General features: G+C 46.5%; 1 protein-coding gene across 1 annotated transcript; it reads right to left on the bottom strand.

The window, feature by feature from the left end:
• Positions 1-381: 381 nt before the first annotated feature.
• Positions 382-18745, bottom strand: HSP90AB1 (heat shock protein 90 alpha family class B member 1). Its single transcript, XM_053304536.1, has 12 exons — positions 18590-18745; positions 16672-16818; positions 15199-15405; positions 13236-13395; positions 6162-6295; positions 5577-5888; positions 4569-4734; positions 3921-4111; positions 3072-3219; positions 1632-1900; positions 1207-1540; positions 382-495 (listed from the first exon to the last, which is right to left on the bottom strand). Exons 2-12 carry the CDS (start codon positions 16816-16818, stop codon positions 386-388), a joined length of 2178 nt encoding a protein of 725 aa, XP_053160511.1. The 5' UTR covers positions 18590-18745; the 3' UTR covers positions 382-385.
• Between the last annotated feature and the right edge of the window lie 893 nt (positions 18746-19638).

Raw genomic sequence — 19638 nt, 5'->3', positions numbered from 1 at the left:
ACAAAGGGCAGCAGTGAGGGGTGGAGGTGAGGAGTCAGCTCACTGCTGTTAGAGGGAAGGACATTCACTTTGTGTTCACCTCCGCTATGCTGGGATGGATGTTCAGTGTCCCAGCAGAAACAGGACAGAACCCCCATGGGGGAAAGACACTCAAGACCAGCAGACCGGTTCCCTTTCCCCTAAAGCAGCTTTTTCTAAACAGGAAGAGAGAGACAGACCAGATGGTATGGGGGCCCCATTACCACACACTGGCTACCAATTATACAGGAAATAGTGAGAGACCATGTTGAGGTGTGCTGTTAGCACTGCAGGAGCCAGGTCTCCCGGGTAAGGAGATGGTACAGGGGAAGGATGGGGTAGGACAGCGGGAAGAAGGCCCACCCTTCTAATCCACCTCCTCCATACGGGATGCATCTTCATCTCCCTCCAGTGGAGGGATCTCTTCTGAAACAGCAGCACTGGGCTCTTCTGCAGCCACCTCATCTTCATCAATGCCTAGGGAGAAATTGAGGAACAGCAAATCTTTTTTAGATCATTCCAAATTACACATAGTCTAGTTATATGTGAAACAGTAACAGGGGAACTGTAGCAAGATGGATGGACACACACCCCTACAGCACCTTCTGTAAGGCAGGTCAGTGTTCTCTCCACAGCGTGAGTATGTGCAACAGAATAACAGCTTGCATAAAGCTAGCAAGTTAATGACAGATCTTAACTAGAGGCCTCCTGCCTCAGACGCTAGTCATTCTGCTACACCCACATTTCAGAATTCTAGCAGCTTCTATTATAGACTACACTCGCCCCGGCCCTTTGACATTTAGGCTCTCCAGTCAGACTCTCTGCACCAGATGCAGGCGCTTTACTACCTTCTCCTACAGACAGCCAACATTTCATTTTGGCCCTGCTGCACAAAGTCATAATGCCAGAAAGAAACCTGTTTCTTCCAAGGGCAAGGCTCCACCTAGAGGCTAGAACAATTGCATGCACTTATGGAGAGGGGAATTCTTGAGGTGCAGTAAGTTCGATCTTGCAAAAGAACCACCTTTGTAATAAAAAAATTTAAAAGCAAAAACAACAATAACGAACAACTGTTTGACAGACCCTTGGACTGTACACAGCTGGATCAAACACAGAGCCTGTAAAGCACTTTTAAGTTGTAAACTCCCATCCCTCTGCTGCAATGCTGCCCAGCTCCCAAGAACTCACCTAGGCCTAGCTTGATCATCCTATAGATACGGTTGGAGTGAGTTTGTGGATCCTCCAGGGAGAAACCAGAAGAAAGCAGTGCTGTCTCAAAGAGCAGCACCACCAGGTCCTTGACAGCCTTGTCGTTCTTGTCTGCCTCAGCCTTCTGGCGCAGAGTCTCTACAATGGGGTGGTCAGGATTGATCTCTAGGTGCTTCTTGGCCATCATGTAGCCCATGGTGGAGTTGTCCCGCAAGGCCTGGGCCTTCATGATACGTTCCATGTTGGCTGTCCAGCCATAGGTGCTCGTGACGATACAGCAGGGGGAAGAGACCAGCCGGTTTGAAACTGTCACCTACAGACACATCAGAAAGATTTTAAATCCATGGGGCTTGTCAAAGCAGAGGCACAGGCATCAGCTGGGACAAAACCAAACCAAGACTCACCTTCTCAACCTTCTTCTCTAGAATCTCCTTCATGAGTTTACAAAGGTTCTCAAACTTGGCCTTACTCTCCTCCATCTTCTTTTTCTCATCGTCATCCTCTGGCAACTCCAGCCCTTCTTTGGTGACAGACACCAAGGTTTTTCCATCAAACTCCTTCAGCTGTTGAACACTGTACTCATCAATGGGCTCCGTCATGTACACCACCTCAAAACCACGCTTCCTTACCCGTTCAACAAATGCAGAGTTGGCCACCTGCTCCTTGCTCTCACCTACACAAGAGAAGAATGTAGTTAATACCTTGTTGTGCGTGAGGGCCTCCAACAGATCCAGGGCATAATTCCACTTCTGACACCACCACTACTCTTTCAGGAGATACTTCAGCTGGTTTTCCCTTTGCTAACACTCATTGAAGAGGCCCAAAGTCTGGCATGTCTGGATTCCAAAATTTGTATATACTGCAAAATTGGGGGATCTTAAGAGACATGGGCTTCATTAATTGATGCATTCACTCACAGGGTTATCAAAACTGTTATAGTACTGCCCAATAAGCTTGAGCTCCTTAGATCTGTATATCAGTAGTACAAGGTAGCATGTTAAGAAAAAAAATCTAAAAGTAAGACATTTGTACTGATATTTCTCAAAACAGGGAAATTAAAATGTAACTCTAAATGGTTCACAGTTAAGATTTGCTACACAAGTTGCTCCAGACACATTATATTACTAGAAAGTTCTGAAAGGAATATTAGAACTCTGGAGAAGTATAACCCCAACTGTTACAGTACTTCTAAGCTTCGAAGTGGGGCATTTTTGTACCCAACAGTCAATGTGAGGCATCAGCTTTACCTCACAAGAGGCTAGTATTCTAGATGGTTTAAAACACAGAGCAAATCAAGCTGTTTAATGGATCCAGGTTTGCAAAATCCTTACTATTACAAATCTCTCTTTAATCTGTATACATAGTATGCAAGTTGTGCAATTTAGGAGATTTCTCATGCACTGAGACATGAGGGTAGAGACTCAAAAATGTTCCAGTTAAGAGGGGCTGCAGAAATTATAAACAAGGGGATGGAGGCAGATAAGGAAGCTGTACTGAAAAAAAACCTGGTTTTCAGTCTTTGCTTCTACAGCCATAAACTGTAGGCTTATTTCCCCCTCCCTCCACCTTAAAAAAAAAAAAGGGACAGGCATTTCATTCACATCCCAATCACACATTTAGGAAGTGAACTAGCAAGTTTAAGGGAAGGCCATCTATGGAGGCAAGTTGACAAAAGGCACACAGACCTTCCAAGGTGGAATCAGCTTAAGTGACTCAACTTCAGGAGTTGCATTAACCTCCCCAGGTCCACTGTCCTAGTCAAGGTTTTCTCTGCCCAAAACAGTTCTCTGAAGCCCTAAGATTTGATACACAGTTCCTGACCTGCCCAGGAAATGTCCACTCACCTGTGATGTAGTAGATGCTCTTCTGATTGTCCTTCATACGGGACACATACTCTGAGAGGGAGGTCATCTCATCACCCGAGTGAGATGTGTGGTAGCGCAATAGCTCTGACAGGCGCTTCCTGTTGGTAGAGTCCTCATGGATCCCCAGCTGAGGGCAAAAAGAGGGTTTTATATGAATCTATTTAACTGCATGGACTGCCTTACTCCCAGGACAAACACACCCAACAGATTTTTATGAGAAATCTCAAGCCCCCAAAGATCTCATTGTTTCTTGGTAGAACTTAATTTGTGCCCAAGATCTTATGAAAATATCAGCTTTCTCTATAGGAGGAGTTGGGATGTATTTTTACACAGATACCTTTGTACTGAACTAATAGCTATTAGTACAAAGCACAAAAATAATTCTAGCACCTCCTATGAGAGAAAGGGACATTAAATCATTATGCTCAACTAGACCTATGTTCAGGGATCAAGTTATTTCCTTGTGCTGATCAAAATCTTGCTAGAGGTTTTCCTGTGCTCCATACACAACTGTAAATGGGTACTCAAGCTGGTCAGAGACACAAAATTCTGTGTGTGCAAGAACACAGGGGTTCAGGTTGTAGGAGCTTAAGCTTTCTGGTCATCCAAAACTACTGCTTAGCCTCACTATTTTTCTGAGCAGCTTTTTAAAAAAAGCTTTTTTACAATCATGAGTTCTAGAACACAACAGCATTTCAGAAGTTTGAAAAAGCAAAGTTCAATAAGCCAGTATGGGGGTGGCGGCGGAGAGAAGAAACCTGACAAATGTCTGTGCTGCCCAATTTATTGTAGGGTGCAGACCTAGGCAGCAGCTGGGCTAGCTCTTACCTTGAGGTTTTTGGAGAAAGCCTCATAGAACTTCTTGTAGTTCTCTTTGTCCTCCGCCAGCTCTGCAAAGAGCTCTAAGCATTTCTTGACAATGTTCTTACGAATCACTTTAAGAATCTTGCTCTGTTGCAGCATCTCACGGGAGATGTTCAAGGGCAGATCCTCAGAGTCCACCACACCCCGGATGAAATCTGGGATAAAAGAAAGAAGTAGGAACAGAAATAGAGGGGTCTGGCTTGCTTTGTCGCCCTTGTCTTAATTCCCACAGCTGTCAGTTCCATAAACGCTAAAGCTACGTGTCAACTGCTTTGTAAATCACGGATAACTTTTCTGCTGAAAAGCAATCTAAATAAATAAACCAAGATGGCCTGGTAGGGGAAGGGGCTGTAACTTAGCAGCAGAACATGCTTTGTCAGATCAAGGATACCAAGTAGGAAGGCCTCTTCCTGATACTCTAGAGAGCTGCTGCCCGGCAAAGGGTAGACAAGTGGGCCAGATAGCCCCTCTGTCCATTTGGAATTACTGTCCATTCTGGGTGTTTGTCTGCCCCATCTCTACAACCAGAGAATCCAAGCATCCCTTCAGTTTGATCTTTTAGTGAGCAAGACAAAAGGCTATGGAGGGAGCAGTAGCAGAGCAGGGACTTACTCAGGTACTCTGGGATGAGTTCATCGCAGCTGTCCATAATGAAGACACGCCTCACATACAGCTTGATGTTGTTCTTTTTCTTCTTATTCTCAAAGAGGTCGAATGGAGCTCGGCGTGGGATGAACAGAAGTGCCCGGAATTCCAGTTGGCCCTCTACAGAGAAGTGCTGTGGAATTTGAGAACATCACAGGATGAAGTGAGCAGCTGGCTGGTCCTTGGTGAAAAAACAGGCATGCCCCCATATGGACGGAGGAGATCCGTGGCTGAGTTTGTTAGATGAGAAGGAACTTCCAACTTTTCCATGCTAGGATTCTTTGCACCTACAAGAGGATGCCAGGTTCCCTCTGGTTCTTTTAGAACTTTTAGTCACAAGTACCACAGGTGCAGCTTATCTTGTTAGTGCCACAGTAGTGAGGTGCTACATCTACCCAATGGCAATCAGGCCATTTCCACCCACCACAGCTGGAGAGGGACAAACTTTGCCCCAGGATGGAATCTGGCAACCATTCCCCCCATTTTTATAATTTTACTCAAAAGATACTGGTCCCCTTCCCTACCCCTGCCCCTTGAACTTTTATCCTTGCATAGCAGGCTTTAGGCCTAGCATTTAGCACAAATTCACACTCCTTCGGCAGAGGTACTTAAGGGGAAAGTAAATCTGCACTGCCCTTCAAAATACAATCTATGAGCTGCTGGAGTGCTCTACTCATGTAGAGATTTGTCAGTACTGAAGCTCTAAGACAAGGCACACTTGTTATCCTTCTCCCCACAGGGCAAGTGCACAGGGTCTTCTGAAGTCAACCCTGAAGCCTAGCAATGCAGGCTGGTGAGGAAGTCACAAGCTGGTCCCTCCATGGGAAGGTTTCCTCTCTCCCAAGAATGCTTTTGCACAGCTACTCACCCTTAAGCGCTTTGCTGTTCAGTCAACACATTTGGGGTCATTTGGACACTCATGCTGCTTTCTGCTTAAGACTCCTGGAGATAGCAGCCTCTCCCTAGAATTCTTACCTTGACAGCCAGGTGGTCTTCCCAGTCATTGGTAAGGCTCTTGTAGAACTCGCCATACTCCTCCTGGGTGATGTCATCAGGGTTCCGGGTCCAGATGGGCTTGGTCTTGTTGAGTTCCTCCTGGTCGATGTACTTCTCTTTGATCTTCTTTGTCTTCTTCTTGCTCTTGCCACCTTCTTCTTCCTCATCTGAACCCACATCCTCAATCTTGGGTTTCTCCTCATCCTTGGGGGCAGATTCTTCTTCCTCCTTCTCTGCTTTCTCCTCCTCTGCCTCATCATCACTGATCTCCTTCTCCCGCTCCTTCTCCAGCTGCAGAGGAAAGGGAACCTTGTTACTGCAGGTTCATGGGCAGTGCTAGATTCAAGGACATAAATAACCCATGCCGAGCCATCTTCTCTCCCCATCCCCCACCCCAGGCATCATAGGTGCCAAGACCCATGGAAGCGACAATCAAGGCTTAGAAGATGTTCAGCAACTGAGCACCTGTCAGCAGCAGATTGCGCAATGGCTACTCAAGATACCCACTCAATATACCCAAGGGTAGCTGTAATGATTAACTGGAGCAGTTCCTCTTATACATACATAGAGGGTGATTGGGTAGCCAATGAACTGGGAGTGCTTCTTCACCACTTCCTTGATACGGCGTTCCTCCAGGTATTCCGTCTGGTCATCCTTCAGGTACAAGATCACCTTGGTACCACGGCCAATGGGCTCACCTAAAACAGAGCAAGAGAAGGTAGGCATTGCCAAACAAGTCCTGTAGAGATTATAGATACTGAATAGGGCAGTCTAGGACATTACAGAGCTCTCATGCCCAAACATCTCATGTCAATACAATAGAGCATCTTAAGTTGTTCTGGTAAGAACTAATCTGCCTACTTTCCTTTCACTATAATCATAATTTATGATCACCATCTTCACAAGTTAGCCTACTTCAACCTTAATGTTCACGTCTCCATCCTAAATTGGGTTGGATAACATCACAAAACTGTGCTGTTGAGGTGTCCCTGTGTCACTCACTATAACTGTACCAAATTTGGTCCAAAGTGGTTAGGCAGTCCTCAAGTTAGCCCACTTGTGCCTCAATCTTTCACACATCCACCATCTTGAATAAGGGTGGATGACGTCATTACAAACTATGCACTTGAGCCGTTTGTGTCCAAACACCTGTAGCAAATTTCATTCAAATTGGTTAGGCAGGTCATAAGCTAGCACACTTGCAGCTCAAACATTCACACATCCGCCATCTTGTATTGAGGTGGTTTGTGATAGTTTGCATAACAAATTACACTGTTGATGTCCCTACAAATGTACCAAATTTGGTTCAAATTGGTTCCTACCTGCACCTCAAATGTTAATGTCTGCCATTCTGAATTGGGGTGGGTGACATCAAAAACTACACTGTTGAGGTATCCCTATGTGTCACTCACTACAACTGTACTGAATTTGGTTAAAATCGGTTAGGCGGTTCACAAGTTAGCCCACTTGCACCTCAAGCGTTTATGCATCCATCTTCAATTGGTGTGGATGACACCACCACAAACACCCTTGAGGTGTCCCTACAACTGTGCCCAATTTAGTTCATACTGATTCAGTCATTGCCAAGTTGATAGGGGGCAGAATGCCAGGTGATCTCATAAGCTTACTTTCCTTAAGGAAAGTAAGCTTAAAATAGAGCTTCTAGTGAGAGTCAAAGTAAAAACCTTTAGGAGATAAGACAGGAGAAAGCTAAGTCAGGGGCCCTTATTCTGGATGGACACTGGTATAAAATGCCTCACTTCTCACTTATTCAGGGGAAGAACTTCTGTAGGATTCACAGAACTTCAATGCATGGCAACCTACACTGTCATTTCTATCCCCCACGGAGCAGACAGGGGAAGGAGTCTTTTCCAGAGTTCTGTGAGAAGAGCATTGGAAAGCACTCCACTACTTAGTGCTCCCCATACATCTTCCCAGATGGCAATGGGGCTTGGCAAGGTTCTATTTCTCTTTAAGGAGCTCTATTGGTGCCGGGAACCACCCAGAACTACATGGAGGTGAGCAATGGGAATGGCTGCCTCTGCAAAATGTCAGCTGGCTTGTGGAGATTATCTAGCTTTGGCTATTCAGAGCCAAACAGGAACCTCAAATAAATTGTTACTAGAAGTTTTGCACACTTGCCAGACTATGCCAAGAGAAAAAGCCTCTCGCTAGTGTCTCTTCTTAACCCCACTTCCATCATAGCACCAGGACCTTGAAGTGCATCTCTTCATTTCCTAATTGTCCTCTCCTCTCCATCGCAATCAAGTACAGTTGACAACCACACCAGACCCACAGTTTTCAGATCAAGAGGTGAGCCTTCTTAACATGAGTGCTCATTCCAGTTTGATGCAACTAGACTGCAATCCTATATGCTTACCAGGGAGTAAATCTCACTAAATTCAACAGGAGTTACTTCCGAGTAGGCATGCCTAGGATTGCACTGTAAATCTCACTGAAACCAATGGAACAAGCAACTTCAACCCCATTACTTCACTGGGACATAGTAATGATTAACCTGAACTTGATTGGGGCAATACCCATTGCTTAGAAGAACAGGAAAGATTTAAAAAAAGCAAGTAGGAAGCTAAATAAAAGGGAGATAAAAGGATGAAAAAATTAACCAGATTCAAAAGGATTTCTGGAGACAGATTTCGCAGTTATTGCTATGATCTCCTCAGTGTTAGCAGTCCTAAATAAGAGGTTTTTTTAATGCCTGGATGTAAAAGTTGGTGGCCAACATTCTAATGCAGCAAGGAGGCAATGGGAGCTGTATCCACTCAGCTGAAGACTGCTCTTAAGACAGCTAGAAGCTTCCCCACTGTGGGCTGGTGAGGATTTTTTTGGTGATCTTTGCCTTCAGAGGGGACAGAGTACTTCTGGAGGCAAAGAAGATCACTGAAATCTTCACACACAAGGTTGCAGGCAGGACTCTCCCAGCCCTACTTTGGAGAAGCCAGGGAGGGAAGTTGGAACCTTCTGCTCTTCCCATAGCGGCTCCATCTCCTGAGGGGAATGTCTTACAATGCTCACACTTCTAGTCTCCCATTCAGATGCAACCAAGAGAGACTCTGCTTAGCTAAGGGGACATGTCATGCCTACCATAAGACCAGCTCTCCTCAATAGCTTTCCCCAGCTATCTTTATAAAATGGGCAAGTCAAGAGTACATGTTCAGTGGTTCCACCTCCCCAGAGGCACAGGGGCAAAGCTTTTCCGTAAATGGGATCTTCCTGTATTTACCTTCCAAAGCAGCAGATGGAAGGGCATGACAGCGGGCGAGGCTGAATGCCCTTCTGTGGCTTGGTATTTCCAGCTGAGTCAAATATGTGTGTGTGTGTGGGGGGGGGGAATACCATGAACCTAGAGCTGTTTGAGGCCTGATAGCCAGGAACCATACTTAGATCTACCTGGCGTTCCATATCCATTATCCTCAGTTTGTTGACTGCCCACTTCCATGAGGATTGGAAATTGTCCTGCAGTGTAAATTGGGCCAGGCCCTGTCGGCAAAGAGCTAGCTTGAGCCAGTGACAGAGCGGTCATCCAAACTTTAGCCTCAACTTTTATCATGCAGTTTCCAGACACAGATTGGCACTGGAGATACAGCAAGGCACTTGTAAGGCTGCTCTTAGAAATTTAGACTGGAAATGCTCCAATATACTAACTAAAGTTAGAGGGGGTGTGTGGTCCTGGGTGGGCACCATAGAGTAATTGTGCCAGAGGCTTGGCTTCATATAGTCCGAGTGCTGCAGGTACATAATGGCCACTAGTTCAAAGGAACCTCTGATACTGTGGCTGGTGGCCAGCTGGGCAAATCTTATATCCCTTGGAGAAGGGCCTGAGTTTATCGTGGCATCTTTGTACAGGTTCTGAAAGTGCAATTCCCATGTGGGAGTCTATAAGGGCCAAGCCATTGCAAGAAGAATTAGCTGTGATACACCAAAAAGTGGAAGAGACCTTCGATTTGAGAGACTGAATGAGTCGTGTCCAGGTAGTCCTCATGGCCTCTCTTTTCTTGATTGTCTGAAGGTGTTTATATTGTTTGAGGAGTTGGGAGATGTGAGAGGGCCTCCAAGGTGATTACTCCTGTACTAAGCTCTGTAAATGAAGTAGGCAGAAGCAAGGGCTTTCTTGGCCTTTATACAGTCCTTATCAAACCAGGGTTTGGATGGGAGCCCAGATGGCATGGCAGGAGAGCCACCCTTCCTACATAGATGTTTTTGGAGCTTGTGCACCAGTGTCTCCTATGTCTCTGGTGGGGTGGGGCTGATGCAGAGGAGAAAATTATAAGGTCTCGCTGGACATCTGCCTTGTCCCTCTGTCAGAATATTGGGTGTGTAGTGAGTTTCCAGGTGTGACTGTTGAGCAAGGGGCTCCAGTTGTAAAAGGAGAAGAAAGTGATCACTATCCAAGTGCAGCATGACTTCAAAATTCAGAACAAAATGGAGGAGTTTCCCAGAGACAACTATGTAGTCTATGATGCTTGTTTTTATGCCAGATATGTATATTCACCTGGATGACCCTTCTCCATTGAGCCATTTAGGATTTGTAAATTGAGTCTGGCTGTCGATTCTGCCAGGCAGAGTCCAGCAAAATTAGCTCACTGATCCATTGAATAGCATGCAAGAGGCAGGGGTTCAAACTCCAGGCAAGGGAAGGGTAGATGGTGGCGAAAAAATAGCATGTGGTCCTCGGGACCCATCCCAGCACTGAAGTTGCCCCCCATCACCACCAGAGCCTCAGGGTTGGCCAAAAGGAGGTCATTTGTGTACTGCTAAAGCTCAGTCCACACAGAGAAAATCACAGGTTTTTGTTGCTGGGGTGGTAGATGGACATTAATAATTAACAGTGCACTGGGACCAAAGTGAATTAGCATAGCCATAGCAAATAAAGCAAGGTGAGAGGTGTCACTGTAGATCGCAGAGAGGTGAAGATTAATATTGCCAGACCTCCTTTGTCTTCCATGACCTGGCCCAGGGATCACAACCCATTGAAAATGAAAGGTATCTGTTGAGCGTAAGGTCTTCTGCTTTCCAGGTTTCCTGGGCTAGAATTATGTCAGATTGGGAGAGGAAGCTGCTGCAGCCTGTGTCTCTGAAGCAACCTCACCCAGCTAGGTTCCAACATGTGAGACTGATCCTATGCTGGTCGTGAGGATGTCATGTCACAAGGACGTGGTGGGTGTGGGGTTTGGAAATTCATCCACAGACCTATTGGAGGACTGCAGCTCTCGCTGGTCTGCGAAGGGTGGGGTGGGGCCTCCGTTGGCTCCTGTTCTAAGTGCCCGGAGGGCTCTGGGGTGGAGCTCAGAGAAACCAGCGCTTCCTCCAGAAGCACTGTCTGTCCAGGGTGCACTCCTGCTCACTCATCAGTGGGCGGGGGGGGGGGGGGGGGAGAGGTTCTGTGTGCCGACCAAGGCACTCTTCAAAAGGCACCACCTGTCCTAGCTGCATCCTGAGAGTTTGGCAGGGGAGTCATGGGTGCTCGCTGCCTCAGAGTGGTTGCCTAATGCACTCAGCACGCTGTCAGGCTCAGACTGGGTATCACATTCCAGGAGTGTGCCAGAGCAGCAACCCTGCAAGGAGGTGGGTGCTTCCCCTAGTTCTTGTCCCTGGGTGGGGCTGTCATTGCTATGCTCCGAGGGATATTGCTGAATGGTGTGGTGGGTTGGCAGGTCCCTCTTCATAGATAGGCTGCCTGGGGCAATCAGAGCAATGGTCTTCCGTGCAGGCCAATGAATCAGTGAGAGGCTTTGTTTTTTATTTTACCTCAGGCAAATTCCTTTGCAATTCCTCTAGGTCTTCATGAACTGCTTTTAATTTAGGGCTCTCCATGAATAGGTTAACTTGTGGAAAGTTGAGGTTAGGAACTTTGCCACTGGGGAAGGATTTATTATAAGCCTCCCAGTGATGAGCATTCTGACCCCTGGGTCCAAAAAACAGTGAAGGGCTTTTAGACTGCAAGCCTTTAGGTGTCAGGCACAGAAGTTGGGAGGGGGTGGCCTGAAGGTTAGAAAGAGGTGTTTACAGCCAGCTCTGCTCAGGAGAAAGCGTGTCTTTCAGCTCTGTGCTATCAAGTTAACACTTTAGACTCTCCAATAGTGAGGCCAGTATGGTTTTCCGGTTTGACCAATTTCAGGAGTCCCTTCCGGGCAGCTCAATGAGAATCTGAAGTGGCTGCAGTATTCTATAGAAGTTTTGACTGGCTGCATTTGGTCAACGTGGCAATCTTTGAGCCCTCACAGAGAGTGGGGCTGGCTAGGAGTTACAGTCTACTTGAGAGCATTGCCTTTGTGAGAGTTGTTCAAGGTCAAGCCGGAGTTTTATCGATTTTAGCAGATATTTCATTTAGCTTTGAAATTATGGTAATCAGCAAACAGGCATCTCCTAAATACTGAGTGAGGAGCCCATGGGGGAGGTGTGTGGCATGCCTGGGAGATTTATGGGCTTCTTTACTCAGTCCCAGGAGATGGCTCCGGCCAAGCCGCTTGGATGATTTGGGAGACGTTCGCTTTAGCTGCAGTTCCCCTGCATCACAGTCCTTAGTGGCGGGGGAGGGCTTTCTGATTCATCAGTGCACAAGACTGTAAATCTGTTCTTAAGAAGGGGAGTCTCATCAGAAGAGTTACTCACTGTTTCCCTTCATCTTGCTGATGGGAAGAATGAATCAAGCTTAAGCTGTTTCTCTTTTCTCCTCCTTGGCTGGGCATCATTTTCATTATCAGGGCTTTCTCTGTTGTCCTTGCTTCTTTTTTTCCACTTCGATGACATGATAAGGTTAGGGGGAAGGGTGCCCTGGAAGAGTTGTGTCCAGTGGCTTTGGAGAGCCTCGGCAAGGTGCTGCTCGCCAGTCGCCCTCTTGGTTCCTCACCCACCCACCCAGGCACAGTGGGAGTGGGGAAGTTCTACTTATCAGCATCTGCCTGCTTTGGTTAATAAAAATCACCTCAGATGCATCTTCATACTGAATTTAGTTTAAGACATCAATTGGAATCAAGAACGTAACTGTTAAACATGATAAAATTAAAAGTAAAATATTACTACTAAAAATAAAAATATTCCTATACTGCTTTTCAACAAGGTAGTTCTCAAAGGTTTACAGAGCAGTCAAAAAAGATAGTTCTCCATCCCAAAAGGGACCACAAATGAAAAAGCAACAACGGCAATACCAGCCAGAGCCACTGGGAGGGAGGCAATGCTGGATTGAGCAGCAACAGTTGCTCTCCCCTTGCTAAATATAAAAGAGCCACCCTTTTAAAACTCCCTGTTCGGTTAGCAAAGGTTGCTCCTACCTTCAGTAGCTCCCTCTAGCTATATATGGGACAGCTACCTTTGCCCTATGATTATTAATTTAGGACCAGTGTTCCCTATAAGGTATGTATGTGTATGTGAGCACACACACACACACAAGGTTTTTATGTCAGCTCAGTTAATTTTAGATCCTGCTCAGGTTGAATCAGGAAGACCCCATTCTGAATGCACACGCACAGCCTTGATACTGCCACCCAGAACATAGATGAAATGTTCGTCTACACATAAATGAAAAAAGTTAAGAGAACACACTCATTGCTTTCCCCAATGAGAACACACTCATTGCTTTCCCCATGGGTTAGAGGATGACAGATAGTTAGAGGCACGTACCATGATCAGCTTTAACAGTGAAGGAGCCACCAGCAGAAGATTCCCAGGCATACTGTTCATCATCGTTGTGCTTGGTGATGACCACAACCCTCTCAGCCACAAGGTAAGCAGAGTAAAAGCCCACACCAAACTGCCCAATCATGGAGATGTCTGCACCAGCCTGTAGTAGAAAGGAAAGAAGCAAGATGTGTAGAAAGGATGACATGCAATCCAACACATGCTATCACTGCAATGCAAGCATAGAGGGGATTCTACAGGTGAAACTCGGAAAATTAGAATATCGTGCAAAAGTCCATTAATTTCAGTAATGCAAATTAAAAGGTGAAACTGATATGTGAGATAGACGCATTACATGCAAAGCGAGATAAGTCAAGCCTTAATTTGTTATAATTGTGATGATCATGGCGTACAGCTCATGAAAACCCCAAATCCACAATCCCAGAAAATTAGAATATTACATGGAACCAAGAAGACAAGGATTGTAGAATAGAACAATATCGGACCTCTGAAAAGTATATAGTGTACTGTGCTTGATTGGCCAGCAAACTCGCCTGACCTGACCCCATAGAGAATCTATGGGGCATTGCCAAGAGAAGGATGAGAGACATGAGACCAAACAATGCAGAAGAGCTGAAGGCCGCTATTGAAGCATCCTGGTCTTCCATAACACCTCATCAGTGCCACAGGCTGATAGCATCCATGCCACGCCGCACTGAGGCAGTAATTGCTGCAAAAGGGGCCCAAACCAAGTACTGAATACATATGCATGCTTATACTTTTCAGAGGTCCAATATTGTTCTATTCTACAATCCTTGTCTTATTGGTTCCATGTAATATTCTAATTTTCTGGGATTGTGGATTTGGGGTTTTCATGAGCTGTACGCCATGATCATCACAATTATAACAAATTAAGGCTTGACTTTTGCATGTAATGCGTCTATCTCATATATCAATTTCACCTTTTAATTTGCATTACTGAAATTAATGGACTTTTGCACGATATTCTAATTTTCCGAGTTTCACCTGTATATGGCCAGGAAGGCATGTTCCAGAAAGCTGGCATGGAATAAAACAAACCAATATGCTAACAAGATGCTAACACAATTTACGGGCAAAGTTTTAGGTTTTGTGACATTGCAAATGTACAGAAATCCACACTGGGCAGAGTTTTCAACATGAGAACATGAATGTCTCCTTTTTTATTTAATTTTTACTTTAAGAAAAGGGCTTCTAGCCCTTAAGATGTCTTAAAAGAGAATGAAATCCCAAAAGCAAGGACACGGGAACAAAACAGGATTTCCAGTGGTCAAGGAGATTCAATGTCTCGCACTATAATTTCCTGCTCTATAAGAATAAAAGATGCAAAACAAGCAATTAATTCAAACAGTCACAAAGTTCAGACTTGATCAGAGTTTTGGTTACTTACAAGAAGCCACTCAACCAACCCATTTGCTTCTCGGGTTCCCAGCAGTATTATTGGAATACAAGTGATGTGATGTTTTCTTCAATTCTTTCAAATCAATCTGCAGTTCAAACTGCCCTTCCCTCCCATACTCCTAAATGTGAAGCTCACACAGCCTTAGTTTCTCCTTCAATTCCCTGCCTCTTCCAACCACGCTTCACTCAGAGCTCAGTTCCTATGCCTGCTGGTTATTCTGTTCCTCTTTTCTTCAGACATGAAGCCTCCCAAACTTTCCCCCATTCTTGGGGTTCTTGCCTCCTGAAGCACTCAGGCTTCCACTCAGCCCCACTTCCTGCAAATACCATATATAGTCCATTCCATGACACTTGACATCCCCTCCAATGCTAAGAGAAGATTTAAGCCAATCATCAATTTTTAACCTCTTACATATTTCTCTAGGATGCTGTAAGATACTCTAATGCTATAGATGACACAAAACCAGAGGAGGGCCCCATGGTCTCTTAAAGTGCCCCCCAAACACTGAGGCTGCAAATCACCTACCTGTAGGGCTTCCATGAAAGCTTTGGTGCCAGACTTAGCAATGGTACCCAAATTATTGATAAGATCGGCCTTTGTCATGCCAATGCCAGTGTCAATCAGAGTGAGAGTGCGGTCATGGGGATTGGGGATGATGTCTATCTTCAGCTCCTTGCCACTTTCCAGTTTGGAGGGATCTGTCAGACTCTCATAGCGGATCTTGTCCAGTGCCTAGAAAACAGAACAGAAGAGATTTCCTTACCCAATCTCTTGGGTAATATTCAAGGGTCTATATTCCTGCTTTCTAGTTTCCTGAGAAAGCATAATTGAAATGATGCCCCATAAAAATATCAAATTTAACCTCCAAAGCTATGGAAAATGAGAAAAAAGCTGTTCAGAAATATGATACAATATATAAAATTACAACTTGTGCGGAGAGTAGTTTTTCTCGCTCCCCACTGCAATGGGAGGGCTCCCCATGAGAACACAGGCCACCCATGCCCTCCCCACACCACTGCAGTAGATCATATCATATACTACACTGTTATAGGTTAGATGGTGGGGACCAGTTCTCACTAGCACTGGAATCCAGCTGCTGGACCCAGGAGATTAAATTCTGCATATGACAAGAGAATCATCCACTGCACTAAGTGATCTTGTATACTACTATGTTTAAGCTACACGAGCTCCGCAATTTGCTGAGTTCTCAGTCCATGAATATTTGTTAGGAAGAAAAAGGGATATTTTCTTATGTCAATAAATCACTCTGTCCAACAGCTAGCTATCAGTCCTTGTTTCTGTAAAGTTCTGGGCCCTCTGGGCCTCTATACAGAAAGAAATTGGTGTCAAGATACAATTATTATTAGCCAATTATTATTAGCTATTATTAGCCACAATACTCAAAACTGAGGTAAGATAGCAAAGCAAATCTGGAAGGAAAAGTGAAGCAGAAAGCAGCAACAAGGGAAACAGCACCTCCCCCTAGACAATATAAATCAGGGCTCAACAAACTTCCTTTGGCTTTAAGAGCCAACTTGGCCTCTGCTCCATGAGGGGTGGGGGGAAACTGAGGAAGTGACTCCTCCCACTTTGACTGCTCCCTCCCCCTTCTGATCACTTCCATCTAGCTCAGGCAGATAATGGACAGACACAACCAGGAAGAGGCGCAATCTGTCCCCACTTTTCTTGCCCCCACCTCCTCCTAGTCATGTTGGTCTACTGCCTGGCTCAGACTTCCAGTTGAGTTGGCACCTGGGAGTTGTTGACCCTGGATGCAGATGCTCTATTAGTTGTAAAGCAACATGTTTTAGTGATCAGATCAACCAATCACTGCTTAGGAAACACACTAAATACCAATGAGAAACTTGACTTAAATCTTTTTCTCTTGGCCATTTGCACTGAGAACTCAAAACTGATCTACCCAAAGTATTACTCTGCCTCCTGCATGCCCTTCTTACTACTCCCTCCCGCCAATCTGCTCTGGGTCACCATGCTCACATCGGAGGCATTGGAAATTATCTCCCGCATAAAGATTTCTTTGTTGGAGTAGAAGGTGTTGATGATCAGGGACATAAGCTGGGCAATCTCTGCCTGGAAGGCAAAGGTCTCCACCTCCTCTTCACCATGCTGGATTTCTTCAGGCATCTGGAAGACAATTCAACATGTCAATACTTCCTCAGAGGCTTGGAATCCAAACATTAGTAACACCACCTTATATTTGTTGTTAGAGCCCTGTAGCATGTACAAAGCACTGTGCTTCATCTGTTCAGTAATCCTTTGAACCACACTGTAAGTTAGATAGGCCGTGAGATAATGGCTTGCCCAAAACTATTTATCATTGATGATCTGAATGTTGATCAAGGGGGGAATATCATGGCTCTTAACCATGTATCTAAACTATAGGATGCTCAACTATGTATTGCAGATAAAGCATGAAGACCCGAATCCTTTTGTTGTACAGGCTTACAGCATGCAATGCTAGTTTGGATGTCCTTCTCCTAGCCCATCTCTAGAACATCAATAGCCCTCCCACCTGCACTCTTCATGCTTAGGGTGTTTGTCTAAAGAGGCAGGCACCCTACACATGACTGCACCTGTTTCTATGATCAGCAGGCTGGGGTGACTGTGACCATTTCCATGATCAGTACTGCCTGGGATTGGGACTTCTAAATCCACATTGCACACTGTAAGCATATAAAGCAAATAATTTTTAGAATGAGTGAAGAGCCTTCTGAATACTGCTCTAGTCAAATCCCAACTAGAAATGGATTCACTAGGTGTTCTCAAGCAAATCTCCATCTTTTGTGCTCAGTGTACTGTTAGCTCTTTGGGGACAGGGAACCATCTTATTTTTATATGTCAACTGCTTTGAGAATGCTTTTGTTTAAAGGCAATATTGTTGTTTTTATTTATGTAACTTATGTTTAATTTATGGAAACTCCTTCGAGTAAGGAAATCAGGACCTCAGTAAATTTGCCAAACAAACAAACAAAGAGTAACGGCACTCATCACAATCAAGGGCTTCTTTCTTAATCTCAGGATTACTGCACGAATGTATGAGATCAAGGCTCCAGAGAGGTTATACATCCCCCAACCTGCTTTGTAATGCTACTGGGGCTCAGAAGCCAACATTTCCAATCTTATTTGCTTCCTATTGACTTGTTAGGATAGGACACGAAACGATCAATAGCAACGGGTTGAGAAACACTTAAAAGCGGCGGCGGCGAGGGCGGGGGGAGAATCCCTGAATCCCTCCCCCAATACATTTCCGGAGCCAGGTTTCAAACAGGAGTCTTGGCAGAAGCCGAGCTCGCGGCCCTGCAGTCTCGGGCGCGGGGGGGGGGAGCGGGGCTTGGGCTGGAGAGCGGCGGCCATCACCACGACACCAGCCCAGCGCCCTCCCCAGAGGCGGCACGAAGCTCACCCCGAGCAGGGCCGCGGTCGAGAGAGGCCTGCCGCGGCCTCTCTGGTTTCACCAGGAAAGGCGGCGCAACCAGGGCTGCGCCCACGAGGGCCCCGCAGAGGCGCAGACCCGGGAAGGTGGAGGGCGGGCGGCGCGCACGCGTGCGAGGAGTCTGCGCCGGGCCTGGGCCTAGGCCCAAATCCGCCGGGCACGCCTGCCGGGTCGGCCGCCCGCCAAGGCCGCGCCGGGAGGGGCCCCTCGCGCCCTGCCCAGACCCCGAGGGCTGGGAGGGGGGCCTGTACGCGGGGGGGGGGGCTTCCAAGCCGGGGCGCCGCCTTCAGGGAATCCCCGGCTTGTCGCTGTCCCCACCGGAGCACATGGCCCCGCCGAGCAGGTGCTACGCACCACCCGCCCACAGCCCTTTTCATCCACACGGCGGCGGCGGCGGCAGCCTAAGGAGAGACGCGCCCGCGCCCCCAGCCTCCCACTGAGGAGACCCGGGACCCCGCTTACTTTGATCGACGGCGGGAGATAAGCCTGGAGCACGGCCTGGTCTTGACGACAGAGATCGCGACACAGCCAGGAGAGGAGCGGGGACCGCCTCTTCCAGCCTTATATAGGGCCTGAGCCCATCCCCGCCCACCCCCTTGCTCCCTCCGCCTTAAAAGGGAGGCTAGGGTGCGCTCCCGAAGCGAGATCCGGCTACTTGCAGCATTGTCATCTCGTCAGGGTTGCCTGCGCTGGTCCTTAACAAAAACAGCACCCGCCGCAAGCCACGTTCTGGTAATGCGCCCCTTAGGACGGACCAAGCGGACACACAACCTTAAGCAGCTCGCCTTCGGGGTCGTAAGAACCACCCAGCACCAAGCCGGAGGGTAGCAAAAGGACAAGGGAAGGCGGGGGGCTGGTGGGTGGCTGAGCCCAGTGAAACGCCCCCAGAAGATCCGCATATATATTACATTGTAAAAGTCTTAGGACAGAATCAGGAAGAGTTTTGAACACGTGGCGGCAATATGAAAACGCCATTTGGTGGTCTTAGGCCTCAGGCTTAAGAGACAATAATTGCTGCGCCCGTTTTTGGAAAACAGAAAAATCAAGCCATTCCCACTGTTCTGTCTGAAGGCTGTGTGTTTTGATGAGCGCTGGAGATGGAGTAAGCTGCTACATGTGGCTCATTTTTGCATTATGTCTCAATATTCCTAGTCAGGAATTCTTCCTTCCCATTTGGCATCTCCTTTGCTCTTTTTAGAACCAACAGTGTGGAACCTTAATGCACACCTGCATCATCTCTGATGTCTCTCTCCTTAAGGGGGGCTCCTCTGGAAAGAGCATCCTGTACTACATGTATTCTCAATTGATGACTAAATGTCTGTAGAGCCCCCCCTTTTTTGAGAGAGAGGGAGAAAAAAGCTGCATGATCCATAACATACCTAGCTGCCTAGATATCACTTCAAGTGACCACATTTTGTTTGGAAGGTGGTAGACAAATGTTCATTGTATAAAGAGCTCTGCCCTAGAATAACCCCATGCTTACTGCTTTCCACTTACAACAAAAAAGGCTG

The sequence above is a fragment of the Hemicordylus capensis genome, chromosome 1 (genome assembly GCF_027244095.1).
Source record: "Hemicordylus capensis ecotype Gifberg chromosome 1, rHemCap1.1.pri, whole genome shotgun sequence".
Classification (NCBI taxonomy): domain Eukaryota; kingdom Metazoa; phylum Chordata; class Lepidosauria; order Squamata; family Cordylidae; genus Hemicordylus; species Hemicordylus capensis.
This window is presented reverse-complemented; position numbering and strand designations above follow the sequence as displayed.

Excerpts from the sequence above, each read along its gene's own strand:
- HSP90AB1 (XM_053304536.1), bottom strand. The coding sequence starts at position 16,818 with ATGCCTGAAGAAATCCAGCATGGTGAAGAGGAGGTGGAGACCTTTGCC. Across the intron at positions 6,296-13,235 it reads CACTGTTAAAGCTGATCATG|GTGAGCCCATTGGCCGTGGT; the intron begins GTACGTGCCTCT and ends GCTCTGTTTTAG. Across the intron at positions 496-1,206 it reads GATGATCAAGCTAGGCCTAG|GCATTGATGAAGATGAGGTG; the intron begins GTGAGTTCTTGG and ends ATTTCTCCCTAG.